This window comes from Malaya genurostris, chromosome 3 (assembly GCF_030247185.1).
Source record: "Malaya genurostris strain Urasoe2022 chromosome 3, Malgen_1.1, whole genome shotgun sequence".
Taxonomy (NCBI): domain Eukaryota; kingdom Metazoa; phylum Arthropoda; class Insecta; order Diptera; family Culicidae; genus Malaya; species Malaya genurostris.
Window position 1 is genome coordinate 45298206 of NC_080572.1, and position 21759 is coordinate 45319964.

Here is a 21759-nt window from a genome sequence, read left to right on the forward strand (position 1 = left end):
GGGTAGGTGGGTTCAAGGTCAATCGGATCAGTGAGGCCAGGTGACGTGTTAGTGTTTGATGCGGGTTTTGAACGTACCCACGAACGGTGTGTGATGCACTCGACAGCGTCAACCGTAGACAGTTGATTTGGATTATGAGGGTACTTACGCATTCTGGACTCGCGTCCGCTTGAGCACCTCGCCACCATTTCGGATCGATCCCTTTTTGTGCAGCGTTGGTGTGGCGATCGACGGATGGCCACCCAGCTGCTGGTGGTAACTGTTGGGCTGGTGATGATGATGGTAGGCAAGCTGCTGCGGGGACACATAGTGCTGGTGCTGGGGCTGCGTAGTGCTGATGGTCGTTTGCGGCAGGTATACGTAGCCACCGGAGGCCGTGACGACGGCACCGCTGCTCCCTCCGGTGGATCCTCCGCAAAGGCTGCTGGCGTTGCTGCTACTGGCACCACTGGCCAGGATGGCATTGCCGTTACCGCTGCCCGGATGATGATGGTGTGTCGAGTAGATCTGCGATGGACGATCGATCTTTTGCGGAAAGCTAAACGAATCGGGAGAGAAAACAGAGACACGGTAAATGGAGATGATTAAAACTCGGGTTGTTATTATAGTTGTTGTTGCGGACATCAAAAGGAGCAGATGTTTCGGTTCGAGGATTTCTTTTCATTCCATGGACAGATACACTCCAAGGCGAACAAAAAGCAACAGTAAAAAAGATGTGTTGAGCAGAGTAAAGCGAAGAGCAATATTTGAAAAACTGAAACGTGAATGCAATGGTGAATCAGGTTTTGGTGCAGTGGTTATGAGTTTTTTTTTCTACATGGGCGCACCCAACCGCGTTTTTCGCGGGAAAAAAGGACATCTGTTGAATTGTTCAAGCTTTTCATCAAACAGGCGTGCACCGCATGGGGTGGTTGTTCTTCTTGTAGATGCTTGGTGTATGTTGCACGGATAAATAATATGCATGTGAATAGCGGTCTATTATATCACTAGATCACAGAAATGATTTAATTTTCAAGCCTCAACACTTCCGCACTTGAAAGTATGTTGATGTGAATATATTACTAAAAGTCATGTACGCCTGATTCAAGAGACATAATTTTATACAACTTTTCCCAAGTGTGATGCTATCTGTACTTCATATAGGAGTAACATATAAGCTATACTTTCCCTATACAATAGATATGAAACGTCAAATCGGGGCTTAATTGTCCAACAATTACGAGAAAGTTTGTCTTTCTAATCAAGAAGGCCCTTCCGATGAATAATAATATCGAAGCAGTTACACTACTCGTAAGGTACTTATTGTTCGATTTTCTACGTTACCCCACCGTTTTTTGAATTCTAATTTTAGCCCTAATTATAGATAACAGTGCAAACTATGCACAAAACACCATCACGTGGCTAGCTGGCAACGGCATTCCTTGGCACGTTTACTCAAGGAACAACCGCACGTTTGAATTTGATCACATAATTCCTGGTGCTGTGGCTGTTGTTTAATTAAAAAAAAGTATATTTATTAGTTTCAAGCTTGGCTGATCATGCGGCACCACATAAGTGCGCGTTGTTTCCTTTCCTGACGAGCGAGCGGGTTCCATTTATCTGGAGCACCCTGGAATTACCGCCGTGATGGGTGTAGGAGTGTTGGCATGAATATGTAGCAGCATTTTGTTCGTGGAAGTGAAACGTCGAGTTTGTTCAACTATTCACTAGTAAACTTTCCAGAACGGGCTAGGCCACGGTACGGGAATGAACATTCGAATTTATTTTTAGCATCTTGAAACATATGCACTAGTTTGAAATCACAGGTTTCGTCGACGCTGGAAACGACATCTGTTTGACTGCTTTTTATGTTCAGAAAGGAGTACCAGATGATCACTTTGGGATGACGTAAACAAAACAGTTGATTTAGGATCGTGCCTTTTTGTGGTCTTTTCTTTCGTATCTAGTTCAAATGGGACGTGCGTAAAGTTCAGGAGGGCAAGAGAGAGAGAGAGTAGGGAGAGAGTAAGAACAAAAACGCACCCTACTATCAAACTACTAGGACGGTCAGGCAGATGGTCAAGAGAATAGGAAAAAAACATAGTATGCCGCGCCAGTGGTAATTTTTTCCCAAAGGATAAGAGATAAAATGTCAGCATTGTGTCGTGCGAGCAGACACGCGTCTATTCGACAGTCGCCTGCTTGACGCTCTCACCCACGTGTTCTGGCAGGCATCGAACGGAATCGGTTGATATTTTGGGGGCCGAAGTTTGCAAGGATATGGAATACTATCGTTTGTGAAAGTAGTAATAAATTTCAACATACAGACTTGGCGCCCGGTAATGAATGTGAATACAAGACACGACCCCGCTTGATTTGCTAGTCTATAAATCTTTAACTCCCCAAACAGAACGATTCGAAGGTTGGAAATTGGTTCGATATAGGCAAACCATTTCGATAATCGGAATAATTAAAACGCATTTCAATTGAAAGAAACATTGATAAAATGCATATCAGTCAGCATGAAATAATAGATTTGAAATGTTGATATGAAGTTTCCCGTTGCTAGTAATGCGTTTGTATCGAGCATTGAATAAAACATGATTGTAAATCGATCAAAGGTTTGACAAAAAATCTACCTATAAATACGGTTCTTTTTTATGTATAGGATATTTACCGCATAAAAAACGCATAACTTTGAGAATTCGCATTGAAAAATCGCATATCTTCAAAAAATCGCATAAAAACGCATAACTTTGAAAATTCGCATAAAAAGTTGCATACAAAGAGATTTTAGTGTATTATAATTCATAGTCGTTTTATTTTTCGTAGCGCTCATCTTCTCAATAATATGAATATATAGAATAATAATAATATTGTCGTATGTTCGAGCCCCGACCCGGAAGGATTCGTAGTGTCAGTAGAATCGTAGCACCAGCCATGCAATGGTTCTGTACACTCTGAATCGGCTGCGAAGTCTGTTGAAACAGAAGGTCAAATTCCACTACAGGAATGTAATACCAAAGCTTTTTAGTCGGAAGTACACACGCACAAAAGCGAACAATTTTTTACTCTCTTTCGTTCTGTGATATCAATTTGTGTATTAAAATGAGTGTGTCGTGAATTCGTCGTATTGTATAGGTGCACCGTAAAAAAGTAAAAAATGAAACCTTGCACAGTTCACACAATATGTCAACTTAGATTTAAGATATTCAGAACTGTGAAGAAACATGTTAATTTCATTTGTATTCACACCATCCAGTTATATCTCTGACATTACCCACCCACCTTTTTTTTCAAGAACCAATACCTTGAATGTAAAGTGTTCGTGCTATATTTGGCAAAACCACTCATTCTGCTCATTGGCTAAACGACATTCGGTGAAACGACAATGAATAAGATCTCAAAAGTAGCATATTTGTGGCCTTGTGTTCGGTCACTGAGCGATGTTTTTGTTATTTTGTTATGAATAACTCTCGTCAAATAGTCTCATCTTATGGTTTACAGACTGTTATCACGAGAAAATTGCGTTTCGACCAGAGATGTCAATTCAAATGTTGAATTAAAAAAAGGTTCCACTTTGTAGATTTAGTGAGCAACACAAAACACAGGTCGAGTCAGTTTCAAAAGTTTCAAAAAACCTTCGGAACTTCGCAGAATATTTGCAAAAGTACTCGAAGATTAGTGGTTCAGATTTTTTTTATTGACGACAATTTTTTCGGTTCCGGCGGTTCGGATAGTAAATGGCAAACGACCTTTGCCTTTACTTTCTGACATATCAGAGACTCGGATGACTCGTATCGCTAAGATGCCTAAGTTCGACTCCTCTGGTAGAAGGTAAAAGTTTAGATACGAGAAACCTTCTGCTTACTTAAATGACCCTTGTCACGTCTCATTTTTTCGCACTCTATTCTTCACATCCTTGCTCTTCCTTGAGTACTATGGCTCTATAATTTCATATTCTTTCTCTTCTTATAATCTCTAGTTAGTTTGATATCGTTAAAAAACCGAAAAAAGTAAAAATTACTGACTGATCAGAAGTCATAAATAAAAAAAAATGACGACAATGGAAACAGCGAATGAAAGAAATGATTGGAATAAACTCAAAATAAGGCGAAAGTAATCAATGAATTAGTTCGTTTTCTGGTTCTGTGTACTAGTCGGAAATAACCGTGCTAACCGCGGATTTAAATTAAAAAAGCAGTCATTTAAATTTAGAAATGGAAATGAAAATCAGCCTTCGACAATTACTTTTATCGCATTTCGTTTTAGGACTCGATGCCGATTGCTTCAAGATCAAAAATAGCTAATCAAATTTAGTTGGTAGTGTACATTGAAAATCTAGTTTACTTTTTTTGGGGAAAATCGTTCATTGTCAAGCTTTTCTATGAGCTACCCAAAATTATGAGTTTGATTTTGGGTAGGTTTCAACCCAAAATTAGGTAGCGAATGGTGAGAGCGTACGGCTAATGTACACGGTAAAATAGATGCACCTAGTAATAAATACTTCTGTAGCACTTTTGAAGCTAGTAGAACAATTATCTAGAATATGGTGAAGTTTACAGGAAAATAAAAGCAAATAAATTTCTTGTTCATCTTCCCTACCCACATCTGGTTAAAAAATATCTTAATAATTTACCTAGACTTTGAGTTTATGCACTTTTGTTGGATTTTAAGTAGAATGCACCGAGGATCAAATAAAAGTGCACAAACTCTGAAACTAGGTAACTTATTGAGATACTTTTTAACCAGTTATGGGTAAATAAGATTAACAAGATGGTGATTTGCTCGTATCCTCCAGTAAATTCAATCAAACTTAACTTTCGTAGTACCACATTATTATTTATTTCTAGGTGCATCCAGTTTACCGTATTACATTCCCAGTAATCATTTACGGATAGTTTTATACGATGGTATTCTGGTCAAACATCACCAAGAACGCTATCGTTGGTTTTCAACAATCGATGTAAAGTTGAAACGTATGGCAAATCGAGCCTTTCCAAAACGTTGGAGAAGAAGTTCTTGTTAGTGAAGATTTAGTCTGTTCTCTGTGGTATGTATGTCGACAGTGTTCTACCACAGCACCGTAATAAATACTATATAGGAAACGAAATTACATCCCAGAAGCTGAAGTAATAAATCGAAAACCACATTCAACTGTCATTTACTCATCCCATTCCGCTCCTGTTGCTGTCATAGCCAATTTCAATCATACACTGCAAAAAAATACATATTTTTTTAAAGCTGTGTTACGTGTGCAATCCAAAGTCACACTGAATACTGAAGTTCTTTAACTTCGAAAACATGAGAGAATGTCGAAATCAAGTGTCAATACATTGGCTTCTATTTTGCAACGAGTAGTGCATACTATGGTTGGTGGTAAGTTTTCCTCTTCATACAAAACTCACCACCACTTTATGAAATACTTGCTGGTGGAAGACCCCTCGGCACCAACTTTTGTCGACCGTTTTGCAATGTACAGGGAATCGGGGATAATTCGATGGGAAATTAATTTCTAGAACTGGCACAACGCCAACGGATGTCCTGACGAGGAAAGGAAAATTATGGAAATGATGGTTTTACTGCCATTCTGTCCATTGCAGCAAGGCGGTTCTCAATTGAAAATGGTAAAACGCGGAAAACCACATGGCATTAGTGGACAAATCTTGTACAATGATTGTTTTCCATAACCATCGGATGACTTGCCATAGTTAAGATTGAATGGCACTGCGTTGAGAGGTAGGCATTTTAATACTTGTAGCGATGAAATGCGAGCTAAACGATCCAAAAACAAGTTAGCCTAATTTTCGAAACGATGGAAAGTAAGAGATAGTTACGGCTTTGACAGTCGGGAATAGATAATCAACTACTGATGTAAAATTTTACTCATCTCTATACCCGTTCCCATTTTTAAGTGGAAAAACCTAATCATCGTTGCGGAGTTACGGACTACTATGAGTAATAATAATAATTTTATATTTACAGTTATTGAGAGTGAATACTCGAAGAGCATTATTAAATGATGAAGCTGAAACATTAGAATACTGAAAAACTTAAAATGTTAAATTGATTGGGGGAAAAGTCGATTCACTGTTCTGGAAAGCAGTTGTTTTACAACTTTGAAGGGAAGACCCATTTCAAAGATGCGGAAATATCACTATAAAAATCAAAACATGAAAAAAGCTTAAATCAATAGTAAGACAAAAGAAAATAAAACACTACCTTCCACCAATGATAAATCCAGAGATACAAATGATCATTGTTGCTGGGTGACGAAAAGTAAAACCTCTCAGACAAAATGTTCTACACTATCCAAAACAAAAACGATATCACACAGGCACCAAAATCAAACTAATGTCCTTACATGTACTGTCTTCGTATATCACAAATGATTCATTAAGCATATATAAACAATAACCAACAGATAGGAAGCGTCTGCTCAATGGCACACGGGGATTGCATCGTACCCCGTCATTACCGGCTGTATCCGATACATTATTTTACGCACACTCGTATCTAGAAACTGATGCGGATAGCATGCATATTTCGATCCGGATCTTTTATAGCAAAAAAAAAAAACGAATGTTTTTACTCCTCTCGGGACAAGCAGTAATCCCATCGAAAAAAGCCGGATGATAGCGTAAATAAAAATATTGCCAACGAAAAGCCACACAAACACACACACAAAGATGTACTCTAGTAAGATCAAACAATGCAGAATACAGTGCTAACGGTATTCGAAAATCAATACTTCAATATTTGAAACAGAAGCATTTTCGCTCCGTCGCTGCTTTTTTCGTTCACTTTGCCGATCGTGCAGCTTCACCAGGATTTTATCATAGAACTTGCGCTTCGGGCTGTATTCGCTATCACTCTCGTTTTGCAGTTGCTCTTTCGTCTGCTCGCTTGGACGCTATTATCCTTGCATGGACCAGTCTGTCTCTTAATCAGGTCTCGCGATTCTAACACATCACAGTTGTTTTACGTCACTAAACTAAGGTCGTAACACTGCGACAGACAGTGTCCAGATTAATATGATGTGAATTATAGTTCACACAGTCACAACAGACGGATTCGGGGTTTATTCGCGACGGATTGACAAGCACATTTGACGTGCGTTTTTTTTTCTTCGAATGGCGAAGGGGCCGAAAAATCGATACGCTTTTAAACTGGGTGGTCACCGGGACATTCCAATATCCTTTGGTTGCACTTGGTGGTGTTTTCAGTGTTCGGAAAAAATCTTCAAAAATATATGGTTTCTTCTCTTTTCATCGTGACAAATATTGGTGCAATATATAGAAGAAAAAAAAAAACAAATCACAGATCACTTTTCACTCACGCTCTCCTGTGCGCTCTTCGCGGTTACAATTTTCACTATGAAACCGATTACTTTGTTTTGTGTGACGCGCTCGCGTATCCTGTCGGAGGGTGGTGGGTTTAGCTTTCGTTACAAGGCTTGCTTTGTCGTCACTGTTCGTTCGGCGACATCCTTCGGCAGACTGAGCCGAGTGCCAGGACCCGAGATTGCTTTTGTTCTGTTATCCGTTACAGAAAAACTCACTGCTCCGAGAACGAGTTTCGGTTCGCTTTTCGTCTGCGTTTTCGCTCACACACTCGAAGCCATTCCTACTCCACTGTACACAAGAAGCTCAACGAACGCACGCCAGTGAGTAGGCTACCACTTTCCAGACATGCGTTTTAGTTCACGTTCGTTTTACAACTGAACTGTCGGTACATAATTTTGGGGTTCGCTTCCCGGTCAGCCTGCTAAGCAACCATCATCGGGTGTATCATCACGGGCAGGCTCTGGTGATGGGACAATGCGAATGGCAATATAGTGAAAAAGCGGTAAGCGTGTGAGCAGAGAAGGTGCGAATGGATAGCGGAATTCGGATCGATTCACTCAGTAGGGCGAATGAAACATGGAAGATTTTCAATAAGAATATTAAAGATTTCATCATTATAATTATCATTTGTGTTTTGATGTGGAACACATCTTTGTTTTCTATATAGGGGAACAAATGAGAAAATCAAGGAAAAATACATGTAGAAATGTGGTTAGGTGTCGAACACTTACGGCTCAGTAAATGTCGATGTCAGTGTTCTATTATGTCTGCTGAAAATCTAAAACACTATGCTGACTTACTGGATTTCCCTAACGGATACGACGGTTTTGATGTAGTAACCCGATAAACAGAGCATAACAGGATTCTATCAAAATTATATATGATCTAAATATTTATATCTCATTATGCTATGATTCCAAATTAGAAGCAAACATTCAGATTTTATTAAGATTATAGCAAGTCCAGATATTATATTAAGGGTCGTTATATTACAGGTAAAACTATACTAGAGAATTAAGGAAAAAAGAGTTCAAACACTTTTGTCGACCATGTTTTACGAACAAAGAAAGGCAAAAGCTATAAAACTCGACTAATAAATATTAGAAAAAGTGATACAGCATTCGACTTAGTTCATTGAATTCTGCAATATTCCCTCAGACGTGATTTTCACAAGCTTGGAGTCAAATGAATGCTTGAATTCTTCCATTTTATCGGTGACCGATTTTTGTTTCCGAAAACACAGAGTGATAAGTGTTAAAAATTTCAAAACGTCTTCAAATGTGACGCTGCAATAAACGAAAAACAAAATCTAAACTCAGCTCAATACTTCTTCCATTTATAGGTCTTTTAGTTGCAAATTGAAAATAGCGACTTTAGTTTTACCGAACCGCATCAGGAGACTTTCCATTTGAATCATTTTTCTGTGCGTCAATCTAGGTAGATATCAAACAATCAAACCGGAATGAAAGCTCAATATTGAATATTGGTTTTTGAACATTACTTCCGGGGCTTCTGGCTGCGAATATCGCAAAATAATGTGACTGAAATAATGTTTTTCATGCGATTAACGAGCGACCAAAGGTTTCCTAAATTATTTTTCGTTATGGCGGAAGAAGATGCTTTTATTGATATCAAAGCTCTAATCGGCACAATTTTAACGGAACGCGCAAGTGTTGTAAGGATATTTCAAAAATATTAAAAATTACTAGCATGTGCAGTGAATGAAAGTGCAATGAGTTTTGAGAATATTTCGAGTCATCTCGATGAAAAAAGTTTATACATTTTCTGTAAATTTTTAAGTTGAAAATGCTAAGAAGTTGGTTTTATTTCAACAGCCATCTTTGAGGAATATAAAGTCTTCTGTATATTTCAACGACAACGACAAGTCGAAGAAGGGTCATTTGAAATGGCATTTAGCCAGGTTGAGATATTCGAACTAGCCAAGTTGCTCTTCTATTTCGCCTTTCAGTAAGAAAGTGAAAGAGAACTCCGAATAGAATAACCAATCGGCACTACTTCTGGAAATAGAACTTTGAAAGTTGAAACTACTGGAGAAAAAAACATTGTCGAGTGAGAAAGATTTGCATTCTGCAAAAGAAAGCTACAACTTCGGATAGAGCTGCAGCGATTGACACTACAGCATTTGGCTTAAATAAGAGTGGATTCAGTCAAGATGACTTCTATTTATTTTGATCAGAATGTTCCTTTCAATTAAGTGGGATATAATTAAATTATATTGTTTTGTTGCTACTGTCACTTTGACACTCGCTACTATCTCTCATTGGAAAAATGACACTAAATTTGTAACAAATTTAGATATAATATTGATATTTACATATCAAGGTTTGTAACAATTTTGTTATCACCTAGGTTAAATTGAGTTATAATTTTTGTTATTTTAACTATTAACGAGCCCAAGATTATGACTAATTTAGATAGGAAAAACGAAGCATCGCTCTGATTGGTCATTCAATGCAAAAGCGAAACTGTGGATCTATAAATATAAGCGAAATTATTTCCAAAGCTTCAGTCTCACATAACGTTTATATTGTGGACACTCTCGAACTGTTGAGCAAGTTTTTTAACCTTTTCGCCGTTTTTAAGAAGTATTTGATCTTTTTCCTTGAGAACAGGAATTGTTTTATGAGGTTTCTTAAGAACCTTAGAAAGTTTTTAGAAAGGTTTAGAATAAGGTATAATTTGTTTAACTTCTCTGACGAAATTTAAATTTCACAAAAGAATAAACCAATGTTTAATTTCTTATCTATGTCATTTAGAGCTTAACCAAATTTTGTGCTAGAGCACATATCCTTTTTTAACACTTGTACGTTACGATACTGTCGTCGACGATTAATCTTCAAAAAATAATCTGCTTGAATTTATAACTTTACAACAACAACGGTAATCGCCTCGATTTGTTTTGTGGTTGTCTACGAGCTAAGGCACACTTGCAAGAAATATTAAAATTCAGACACAATTTTTATATATACCATCATAACTAACCCCATCAGTAGAATTCTATCTACACAGTAAACAATATTAAATTAACATACCACCATGATCAAAGAGTTCCCGGAATTTATTCAGAAAATTAAAATTACAAGATCATTCAACACAATCTAAAGACTGGAGTAGAAAGTATGGACGCAACCAAAAACCGCTGCCATTTCGTAATGGTTCAGAATCTGTCAATTTTTATGGCTGCGTCCTGTTGTTTACACTCTTCTCTAACCACTTGTGCAGTTGTTCATTCGTTTTTATTAGTTTGTTTTCAAATACGTGGACTTTCAGCAGAACAACGTCGAAAAATGGTGTACAAATGGTGCACAGAACGCGGACTGTCACTGAGAAAGATAGCAAAATTGGAAGGAGTAAGTGAAAAGGCCGTGAGAAATGCAATCAGGAAGTTCAGTGAGGATAACACCTTTGAGGATAAACCGAAAACTGGTCGAAAAAAAGGTCCTGCTAACCCTCAGTTGGATAAACGAAGGCGTTCGAGCAAAAAAGGAGTTTTCAGTTCGGGATGTGGCCAAAAAAGTGGGCACTTCGAAGTCGCACGTTCTTCGTGCTAAAGAACGTTTGAATCTTCGAACCACTAAGAAGTAGAAACAACCAAAAACGTAGTCCGAAACAAGAAGCATCGATCAGGCCGAGGGTTCGAAAGCTGTACAATACGATTCTTGCTGGAAATTTGAACTGCATAATCATGGACGACGAAACCTACGTGAAACTCGATTACAAATCCTTGCCGGGACCACACTATTATATGGTGCGAGAAGAGCAAGTGTAAAACCAGTCCGAGACATCGATTGACGTCGAAAAATTTGGTAAGAAAGCTATGGTCTGACAAGCAATTTGTAGCTGCGGTAAGATTTCGAAACCCTTCATCACCACTGCTTCAATGAACAGCGAAATATACATCAAGGAATGTTTACAAAAACGACTTCTACCCTTGATTCGAAGCCACAAGGATCCTGTTGTCATCTGGCCAGATCTTGCTTCTGGCGCTTGATCCAATCCACAAAACATTTTTTATATCCAGTTTTCGGTATGGCCATCAGAGCCATCTGCGATTTTTCCATAATCTCATCTGAGTGAGTGATCGCTGAATGGTACTCGTTTCGTCTTTAGTCAAATGTTCACGGATAACGATGGCATTGGACGTTATCGTGGTGCAAGATCCACGAGTTGTTTGCCCACAAATCTGATCGTTTTCGACGAATTGCTTCACGCAAACGTTTGATAAAGCCCAAATAGGCAGCACTGCACCGTTTCAAGTTGTTTACTCGTTGTATCAGTGAACAAATTTTGTGATTTTTTGTTTTTCGGATGGTTTAAATGCACACATTACTGTCGCACAATTGGTAACAGTAGAGTCAGTATTCGAACAAGTGTGAAGATCAGTAATAAAATTGCTAGTTTGTTGTTGATCAACTAGTTATTGTGCCGTGCATCTTGTGTACATTGTTGTTGTTGTTGCTTCTGCTGTTATAAACTGCTCACGCACGCAGTCGACCCGTTTTGCTAGCAAGCCTTGGTATGGATGCCTGTTGCTACCACTGTTCAGAGCCGATAAAAAATCTCAATATAGTTAAATGTCACTATTGCGAGCGAGTGGCTCATATGAAATGTTTTGGCTGGGTTCGTTCTAATTTGGACTTTGTCAATGGGCAGACCAACTTGCTTTGGTTTTGCGATGACTGCATTGTTACGGTAAACCAATTCAAGGCTCATGATGCAACCCCTGCTGTTGTCGAAAATGTTGCACGCACGATCTCGGAATGCTTTAACAATTGCTTTAAAAACGTACAGGATGAGCTAAGTAAAACCAATAACCTAATTCAAAGAGTATCGGAAACGTTAACTAATCAATCGTCGAAACAATGCTCGCCTCTACCAAACAAGAAACGTCCTCGTGAAATGTCCAACGATTCTCTCACGGAAAAACCCATGCTTATTGGAGGAACGAGACAATTAGATAACTTACCAGCAACATTTGAAACAGTACCAAAAGCAGCTGATAAGTTTTGGATTTACCTTTCCCGTATTGCCCCTCAAGTCTCTGAAGATGATGTTATAGCGCTTGTTGAAAAGTGTTTACCCGAATCACAGCCGGTTGTTAAAAAGCTCGTCAAAAAGGAAACCGATTTGAAAACATTAGCGTTTGTGTCCTTCAAAGTAGGAGTAGACATGAAGTTAAGCGATATAGCCTTAGATTCTTCTATTTGGCCGAAAGGGATTTACTTTCGTGCTTTTGATAACCGCCAACGCCGTCAGGATTTTTGGGGCCCGAACGATCCAAAAATGCCTCGAATCGACTAGATTCCAACGTCGACTCCACCTGCAGCGATCTGACTGTTCAAATGATTACACAACCGCCGTTGGATTGTGGGGGCCACCAGGCCCCCCAGCCAAATGTTTGTCGGATGGATCGAATGCTCTCACATGTCGATATGGATTGTCAACTGGGACGCACCGAAATTGGCATCATGGAAGCCCTCGACCCCTCCGCCACAGTCGTGCACTTGCAGCCAGCGGTCAGCAGTCGTCCCGGTCCTGTGTGCGGAACTTGGGAAAGGGGCTTCCAAATTGCCGCCACTGGCAAGTATGATCATATCCAGAGCATTTCAAGCATTGACTCGATCTCCGCTTACAGTACATCATCGCGACCTTCAAAGTGTCGTCGTTCATCCATTCAGATTTATTATCAGAATGTCGGCGGTATGAACTCACTCATTGATAGCTACCTGTTAGCTTGTACGGACGAGTGTTACGATATTATCGCTATCACGGAAACATGGCTCAATGACAATACATTTTCGGCGCAAGTATTTGGATCGAGTTATAATGTTTTTCGTACGGATCGTAACTCTAGCAACAGTGCTAAAGCTACAGGTGGCGGGGTGCTTGTTGCAGTTCACCAACGTTTAGAAGCTGAACGGGTGAAATATTCATCTGACGACTGTGTCGAACATGTGTGGGTAGCAATTAAATTGACTGGATATAAGCTATTTCTCTGTGTGATCTACCTGCCTCCGGATCGGACATGCGACTTGAGTGTAATCAACGCGCACAATGAATCGTTAGAACAAATTTCAACTCTCGCAGCACCCATCGACGAAATTTTGATTGTAGGAGATTTTAACTTCTCAAGCCTGAAATGGTGTGCGACTACGGATGGCTTCATGTATGCAGATCCCAAGGAATCCACCTTTCAAGCCGGCATCACAAGTTTATTGGATTGTTATAGCGTAAATTTGTTGCGACAATTTAATCACGTCAGGAACGAAAACAATAGATTACTTGATCTTTGTTTTTCGAGTATTTCCGATAAGGCTCCCAAGATTGTACTAGCTCCTTCGCCTCTAGTAAAATCTGTTAGGCACCATCCACCGCTGCATATTGTGCTTGATTCAGAAAATAAAACGTACTGCGACGTTTCGAACACCGTCAGCTATAATTTTTATAAAGCTGATTATGATAGCATGAATAATTTTCTTTTTACTATTAATTGGACTGAAGTTCTTAACAATGACGATGTCAATGCTGCAGTACAGACTTTTTCTAACATTATGAGCTATGTTATCGATCGCTTTGTGCCTAAGCGATCCAGTCGGAAATCAACCAAACCGAATTGGCAATCCACCGAACTAAGACGTTTAAAAACAGTAAAACGGGCAGCATTGAAGCAATATTCTAAGCATGGAGGATTTGTCTTACGGCAAAATTATGTGCAGATAAACCGAACGTACAAGAGGGCCGTGAAGCGTTGCCACGATAATTATTTGCGGAACGTACAACGTAAACTAAAGTCGGATCCCAAAAAATTCTGGAGCTATGTCAACGAGCAAAGGAAAGAATCTGAGCTACCTTCGTCAATGCGTTACGGAGAATTCACAGGTTCAAGTCCGCAGGAGATTTGTCAGCTATTTTCTCAGAAGTTTGCTAGTGTTTTTTCTGATGAAAAATTGTTACCGCATCAAGTATCCCTTGCGGTGCAAGATGTGCCATTTCTTTATCAGTCCTTAAATGCGATCAATTTGGATGAAAACACTGTTCTGTTGGCAATCCGTAAAACAAAGGCTAGCACCTCTTTAGGGCCAGATGGTATACCGGCGATTGTTCTGCGAAAATGCTCTGCTAGTTTAGCAGCACCTCTTACGTCTTTGTTCCTCAAATCGCTAACTGCCGGAATATTTCCCGATCTGTGGAAGTCCTCTTTTATGTTTCCAGTTCATAAAAAAGGTAATAAAAAACTAGTTGACAACTACCGTGGGATTGCATTTCTCAGCGCCATTCCAAAGCTTTTTGAAAAGATCGTTCTTGAGCCAATTTTCAACCATTGTAAGCAGTATATTGTACACACTCAGCATGGATTTATGCCAAAACGTTCTACTGCTACAAATCTGCTTTCGCTTACGAATTATGTTACAAATTCTATGTCCGTTGGTTATCAAACAGACGTCATTTACACGGATCTGTCGGCAGCCTTCGATAAAATAAATCACGCTATCGCCATTGCTAAACTAGACAAACTCGGTTTTGGCCCGAACGTACTTCGCTGGATTAATTCATACCTAAGCGATCGACGTCTTGCCGTAAGAATCGGTGACTGTGTATCTGATGAGTTTTGCGCTTCCTCCGGAATTCCACAAGGCAGTCATCTAGGACCACTGATATTCTTGCTGTACTTTAACGATGTGAATTTTGTCCTGGAAGGTCCGCGGCTTTCATTTGCTGATGATCTAAAAATGTATAACATAATCCGGAAAATAGATGATGCTGTATTCCTGCAACGCCAACTGTTAATTTTTGCTGACTGGTGTGAGATCAATCGAATGATTCTAAATCCCCAGAAATGTTCGATCATAACATTCACACGAACGAAAAATCCAGTTCGATTTGAATACTGCATTGGTGACACTCCAATTGAAAGGACGACATGTGTGAAAGATCTTGGCATCTTCCTCGATGAGCAACTGACGTTTAAGCAACATGTTAGCTACATAGTTGCAAAAGCTTCCCGATGCTTGGGATTTGTAATACGGATAACCAAAAATTTCAATGATATTTACTGCCTGAAAACTGTTTACTGTTCGCTAGTACGCTCTATTCTTGAATATTGCTCAGTGGTATGGAACCCTTACTACCTCAACGGTGTCAATCGGATCGAATCGATACAACGCAGATTTATTCGCTTTGCACTGCGCCGGTTGCCTTGGAATAATCCTCAACAGCTCCCGAGTTATGAAAGTCGAGCGATGTTAATTGGAATTGACACACTGCATGTTCGACGTGATTTATCACGAGCAATGACAATATCTGATATTTTAACTGATAGGATCGATTGCCCCGCACTTCTTAGCGAAATCAACCTCAACGTTCGATCACGTGTTCTTCGTAACAGTTTGTTCCTTCGCTTACCATTTCGTCGCACTAATTATGGAATTAACGGTGCTATTACAGGAATGCAGCGGTTCTTCAACAGAGTTTCATCAGGATTTGATTTCCATCTGCCACGCCGTGCCATACGATCTAATTTTTTATATATACTAAGAAATAATCATTTGGACTAAATTATGTCTGTTGATTCAAATAAATAAATAAATAAAAAAAAAAAAAAAAAAAAAAAAAAAAAAAAAAAAAAAAAAAAAAAAAAAAATAATAATACTCCTTGTTGACCACACCACCCTTGTAATCAATGAAAAATGTGAGCATCGCCTTCTTTTTCGCCTGAAATCGACATGGTTTTTTCGGTCGCGGTTTTTTCACTCGCTTGATGTCTGGATTACGTGTCATATTCGTAAATCTACGTCTCGTCTCCAGTAATAATCCGTTTGATGAATGTTGGGTCAGATTTGGCCTTGAAAATCATTTCTTTTGCAACGTCAACGCGTTGTAGCAAATTTAATTCCATTTTGAAAATAGTAAAAAATCGAGGACACGCACAATCGCAGATGTACTCAATACAGCGTGACTTTCAAAAATGTCCAAATATAACAGATGTGACAACCTGAAAAAAAACTAATCTGGTGACTGAGAGCGCCACATGGTGGTGATTCCGGGAACTTTTTAATCCAGGTAATATTACACAAATCTACATATGGCACAATTCAAAAGAACTTTATTCGTCCAACAACTGAATTTCATAAAAATGACAACAGCACTTCAAAATATATCAGAATGCATGAAACATGTATTAAATCAACTATAAACATGTGTATTCTTTTACGGTGCCATTTGTTACGCCGCCACGCAATCACTATCTTTCCAATTGAGACAAGGAGGATTGACTGTTATATGCTATTCCACTCAGTTCTTCGAGTTCAGCTAACGTTTTCTCAAATTGGGTGCAGGTTTTGTGCTAATATAGCCAGCAATTAATTTTTTTTCCGCATCTGACTTCTGGTTCCGGTGATGTTTAAAACTAGAACAGAAATTGTGCTCTCATTCTTTTCGGAGAAGACTGAACCGATTTCAACAAACTTTGATTCAAATAAAAGTTCTTAGAATCCCATTGCTTTTGGATTTTATGCGGATATATCCACTTGTACATGTTGCTCAGGGATAGTTGAGTCGATTTTTACAATTTTAGATTTAAGTGAAAAGTCTTATAGTTCCATAAATTGATGTTGGATTTCATATTAATCCGACTTACTGTTCATTTGTTATGTACTGTTGAGTCGAAGACGAAACGTGAACGAAGACAGTTTCGCCCTTAGCACAAAATTACGCTAACCCCTGAATGACCACAAACTTAATCGGCCAGTAAGCCGAAACTTGTTTATGATCGGCACGTCATTAATGACGATACACTTCGGTGTATTTAAGCAACCCAAGAAGAGTCTTTATGTCCACTTAGCGGTTTATGTTGAACTGCTAGGTAGCATAACAGTTCAACATGAACTATTATGCACTGACAAGTCGAAACGTAAAGCAGAATAGTCTGGAATTCTGTATTTACCTTTAAGCTTTTCATCAGAATCTATTATAACACATTGAGTAATAAAAAAAGTGGAATCAGATTTCTTACCGTAGATCATTCACATTGAAATACGATTTAAATAGTTTAGTAACAAGTTTACAAAAAAATTTTTGAAAAAGTTAGGAATACATTATAATTTTAAAATTTAAAAAAAATCAAATGTTTTTCAGAGTACAGTGTTCATTTCTACAAACTACCAATTCAAGATATAATTTTGCAAAAAAGATATGTATTATTTGTTCATGTCGAATTAGTTAACTCCGAAATCGAAAACAAACATTTAAAACATTTATCAGAAAATGCAACATGATATCCAAAGATGGATTGGGAGTCCATAAGAACAGTAGCGAAAAAATCGATGCAAGATGCAAACTGGGAAACATCAGGGAAAATCGAGAGTAGAAATCTCAACAGTAGCACATAGATGTTGTTCTCTGTATGGGTGTTACGAATGACTAGAAACAGGGGAAGAATTTCAAAAACAGACTGACGTCGTAAGGGCGTCGATGTAATGACGTTTGTTTCCAAATAGCCAAATACTAGGCAAGCAGCGAGAACAGTTCGGCACAGGTTTGCCGATGTTGAGCTAGTGTTTTTGGAGAGATTATGTTTTCACCGAAGGTTTCGCTTTACGACATATTTAAAGGGTTTTTTAAGCGAAAAATAATTAGATAATGATATTAATTTAAATTGATTAGAGGAACTACTTTCACCGACAGGTGTTAATGTTCGAATTTGTTTTTTCACAAATATCTTGGGTGCATGTACACATAGATGTTTACTTATTCAAAGGAAGTTCAATAATTTAAACGAAATAATTATGCAAAGCTTCGAGGTGGTATTTTCAAACTTAAGCCATTTAGCAGGAGCAAGTTTTTTTTTTCAAAGATATGAAAACCAAAACAAAATTTTTAAATCTTTTTTCAATGGAAAAAAGTCGTACAATTATTGCTTCATACACACAACTAGTGAACAACTGCCTCCACCCTGCAGTATGGAGCTCGGTAGACGGTCAATAATTCACCATCAGTCAGAACAGCATGGCTTCCATGCCAACAGGAAAAGAATCAGTTCTGGTCTGAGATACAATTGGGTTGGGATTTAGATAGATAGTAGGGGAAAGGTGAACCAAGGACCGGCAGAATGAGTGCGATTTTCGTTGTAGTGGAAACGGTACTGAAAAATTCACAAAACAAAACAGTGGTGGAATTTTTCGAATTTCAGCCCGACGCAAGGGGCATTACATACATATTCAGAACTTTTTGGGTAAGCATCGGATTTCGAAGGGGAAAGTTGCTGTCTGGGGAATGCATGTGTTTGTCTCTCGAAAGTTCTATTTTCGCTGCCTCAGGTGATAAAAATGACTAATTAGATGTATCACAGAGTAGTGGTTTCGAATGGTTGACTTTTGTTATTTTTTATATTTCTAAGCAGATTGTAATTGAGAGATGTATCATGTATCAGTTAATATAAAGGGAATAAGTGTTTGATTTAATTTTATACGAATATATTTCAATGAAATAATGATTTTTACAACAATAATGCATGACTTGATCTATTTGTTATTCTTATTTATAGCAACCACTCCAACACTTATTTACAATGTCATATCGTAAATCGTAAGTGTATTATATCGCTTGATATTTTAACAATAGGCAAAAGTTCAGGAAATGCATGTAAATATATTTCAATGAAGCTATTATCTAATTATTTGCTAGTTGCTTTAGATTTAGTGTATCACTTCTATGTTGTTTTTTTCTCTCTTTAAAAAGTACTTAGATTGGTAGGTTATGTGCAGTTGTGGTTTGAACTGCAAAGCCATCATGATTATTGGAACAGAAAAACCTTCATAATTACCAAACTAATGAAGTATGATTAACCAAAAAGTTTCCGTCAACAGGTGTATGCTAGAACGACTACTACCATTCATTCAAATGCACACGAGTTCTGTGTTGTTTTGGCCTATTTGGTGTCTTACCATTATGGTAAAGCGGCAGGGAATAACAACATTGTTCCAAAGGACCAAAGGTAATAACCATGCAATCATAGTTATTCCCAAGAAGCAAAGTAAATAAAAGGAAGCATTCGCGATTCGACGAAAGCCAAAACAGTGAAAACGGTTTTGTAAGAACAGGTAAGACAGCAGCACCATCAGGAATCAGAACAAATTGGCTCAAATGGCACGTTCCTCAATGACGAAAAACTCTAATAATTGGTTTTCGTAGTCTTCTCTTGGTACCAATTTCCTATCACTAAGAAAGTTTCGCAATGCTAGAAAAAGCTAGTAATCACTTGGAGCCAGAAATGGAACGCATAAAAACTTTCCAATCAACCTCCAGGAGTTTCTGACGATTCACTATAGGCGTGTGTGACCGACCAGGCGTTGTCCGAATGAAACACGACACCTTATCCCTTGATCAATTATGGACATTTCTGATAGATCGCTAGTTTTTTAAATTAATATCGTCGGGTTTGTACTAAGCGCTCTTGACTGTTTTTTATTTTTTTTTTCATTCCATCTTCTACTCAACATTGCATAATCAATTCATGTTGAACTGCTGAGTGACGTGGCAGTTCAACATGAACTGCAATGCAATGGTGAGTCGAAGACGAAACGTGAAAAGTAATAATACCGTAGAATTCAGGGATTTCTAGTTTGCAATCAACCAAACACAGTTATTCTACAACTTACATGCACTCAGTCGGTGTTGAACAGTCGTTCGCACCGCACGCGTATAGCTCTTGGCTCCTGGAATTTTTTTCTGGCTACCTAGAGTTTCATTGATTCAAGGCTTCAGTCTTTTTCAAGGCTACCTGAATCACTAACTAAGTGACTAAGTGATACAAAGAGTGATATTAGAGTGACTAAGTGATACAAAGAGTGATATTAGAGTGACTAAGAAATTAATCAGCCTTTTTTAAGGCTAGCTAGGAGTCTAATCGAAGACTAATTTAGCCTAGTTAATTTAATTTAAAATTTCATTAATTTCAAAAATGCCTGCGTCCAACCGGAAAGGCAACAAGCCTAAGGCTAAAAATAATTCAATACGGAATAAATCACAATCCGTTATTCAACATTTTTCTAATAACATTCACGATCTTATAGAATCTGAATGTAAAAATAAAAGACAACGGACGGATTTCCCTTCCGTTGATCCTATGCCGTCTAACAATATTTACGAGATTCTTCCTGAATCCGATTGTAGCGACATAGAAGAAAATTCTTCAAAAATTCCCAAAATGGACGCTTGTCGTTCTGGGAAGAAACATCAATCTATGCCACCAGTGACGGTGATGATTTCCGACTTCAAAGCATTCCGTACTGAGCTTTCTACTTTTCTCCCGGAAGTAAAAGTCTCATTTCAAATCGGACGAAGAGGAGAATGTCGAGTCTTGGTGGATGGATTGGAAGATTACGAACGTCTTATTCGATATTTGTCCGAAAAACTTCATAAATTTTATTCATATGATATAAAATCAGACAGACCCTTCAAGGCTGTCTTGAAAGGATTATCAAATGATCAAAGTATTGATGAAATTAAAAATGAACTAAAAGAATTGCTTGGTTTTGCCCCTTCCCAAGTAATACTTATGAAAAAAAGAGCGAATGGTACTTCTAAACCACGCTCTGGAATTTCCCATGAACTTTACCTAATACACTTCAATCGAAGTGATGTAAACAATTTGAAAACTTTAGAAAAAGTACGTTTCATTTCCCACATTAAAATTCATTGGGAACATTATAAACGGCATAATCGTATTGCTAACTTAACGCAATGTCGTCGTTGCCAAGGCTTCGGTCATGGAACCAAAAATTGTCATATGGATATACGGTGTTTGAATTGTGGTAAATCGCATTCGAAAGACGTTTGTCCAATGAATGAAACCACTGATAAATTTTCATGTTCAAATTGCAATGGAAATCATAAATCCAATTATTTGAAATGTCCTGTCAGGGAAAAAATTTTAAACGCTCGTTCGCTTAGACAACAAGTCAAATCAACGACCTTAAATTTACAGAATATACCTGAAAATTCTTCTAAGGCACCTGCCAATTCGTCTTCTAACGAAAACAATTTATTGACAGGTAGATCGACCTCGTCATCATCTTCTTCTAATGTCAGTTATGCTGGTATATTAGGTAGAAATCTATCTCCTATTTCTTCTAATGTAAATAATCAAAACACAGGACCGCCTTGCAGTTCTTCTTCTAACGAAAACAATTTATTAATAGGTAGACCGGCCAAATCATCTTCTTCTAATGGCAGTCTACCTACAAATATTCCTTCAATGCCATTCGCTTCTTTAAATGAAGTCGATTTAGGCGATATAACTGAAAATAAAATGATCTACCTACAAGATCAACTTTTTCAAATGATCATCCAAATGAATTCGACTTCATCACTTTTTGAAGCATTTCAAATCGGATGGAAATTTGCAAATAATATT

At 38.2% G+C, this 21759-nt stretch overlaps 1 protein-coding gene across 4 annotated transcripts in view; it reads right to left on the minus strand.

Moving 5' to 3' along the window:
* The window catches only part of LOC131435863 (IQ motif and SEC7 domain-containing protein 1), a 215131-nt gene that overhangs the window by 29645 nt on the left and 163727 nt on the right, over positions 1-21759 (minus strand). For 2 of the 4 annotated variants that reach the window (XM_058604105.1, XM_058604104.1), the window contains exon 3: positions 149-538. In XM_058604105.1, coding sequence (XP_058460088.1) covers positions 149-538 — 390 coding nt within the window. Of the gene's footprint in view, positions 1-148; positions 539-6201; positions 6697-6730; positions 7653-21759 lie in introns of those variants that run through there. The other 2 variants (XM_058604109.1, XM_058604108.1) reach the window with 2 other exon arrangements.